This window comes from Kryptolebias marmoratus, linkage group LG15 (assembly GCF_001649575.2).
Source record: "Kryptolebias marmoratus isolate JLee-2015 linkage group LG15, ASM164957v2, whole genome shotgun sequence".
Lineage (NCBI taxonomy): Eukaryota > Metazoa > Chordata > Actinopteri > Cyprinodontiformes > Rivulidae > Kryptolebias > Kryptolebias marmoratus.
In genome coordinates this window covers 1177901-1178598 of record NC_051444.1, presented here as the reverse complement: position 1 = coordinate 1178598, position 698 = coordinate 1177901, and the positions used below count along the sequence as shown (strand labels likewise).

General features: G+C 56.2%; 1 protein-coding gene across 1 annotated transcript in view; it reads right to left on the bottom strand.

Moving 5' to 3' along the window:
* Positions 1-698, bottom strand: part of hdc (histidine decarboxylase) — a 12038-nt gene that overhangs the window by 5891 nt on the left and 5449 nt on the right. The window contains exons 4-5 of the mRNA XM_017441514.2: positions 453-575; positions 165-302 (exon numbers count right to left, since the gene is read on the bottom strand). Coding sequence (XP_017297003.2) covers positions 165-302; positions 453-575 — 261 coding nt within the window. The remainder of the gene's footprint in view (positions 1-164; positions 303-452; positions 576-698) is intronic.

The window sequence follows — 698 nt, the reverse complement described above, 5'->3', positions numbered from 1 at the left end:
GGGACAGTCAGAGGGGGACAGTCAGAGTGGGACAGTCAGAGGGGGATAGTCAGAGGGGGACAGTCAGGGACAGTCAGAGAGGGACAGTCAGAGGGGGACAGTCAGAGTGGGACAGTCAGAGGGGGACGGTCAGAGTGGGACAGTCAAACAGCTGAGCGGCTGACCTGGACAGAAGCGTAGGCCACCAGTCTGGCGTTCAGAACAGAGTCGTCCACGTCCTGGTCCAGCTCGGCCCGCAGCTGCAGGATCTTGTCCTTCCTGGCTGCCAGCAGAGCCACGAGCGTGCTCTCACTGACTGAGCTCTGAGAGACCGGATCAGAACTGGATCAGGACCAGGTCCAAACCGAGACCACCGTCAGCACATTCATCACTTCAAACTGAAACTTACAAACAGTCTGAATGCTGACTCAGCATTCTGATAGTAACGCTGAGTCAGCGCTGAGGGTACGAACCTGCAGGACTCCTCCTCCTCGGCTGTCAGGATGATGATGCAGGAAGAAGACAGGAAGTCCCAGAGCTCTGCAGAGCCAGTCCATCAGGATCATCTCCAGCTCTGTGCAGGCGGGGCTGGACGCCTGGACAACAGGGGGTAAAGGGACAGGTCAGGTCTTTAAGGGACAGTTCAGGTCTTTAAAGGAACAGGTCAGGTCTTTAAGGGACAGTTCAGGTCTTTAAGGGACAGTTCAGGTCTTTAAAGG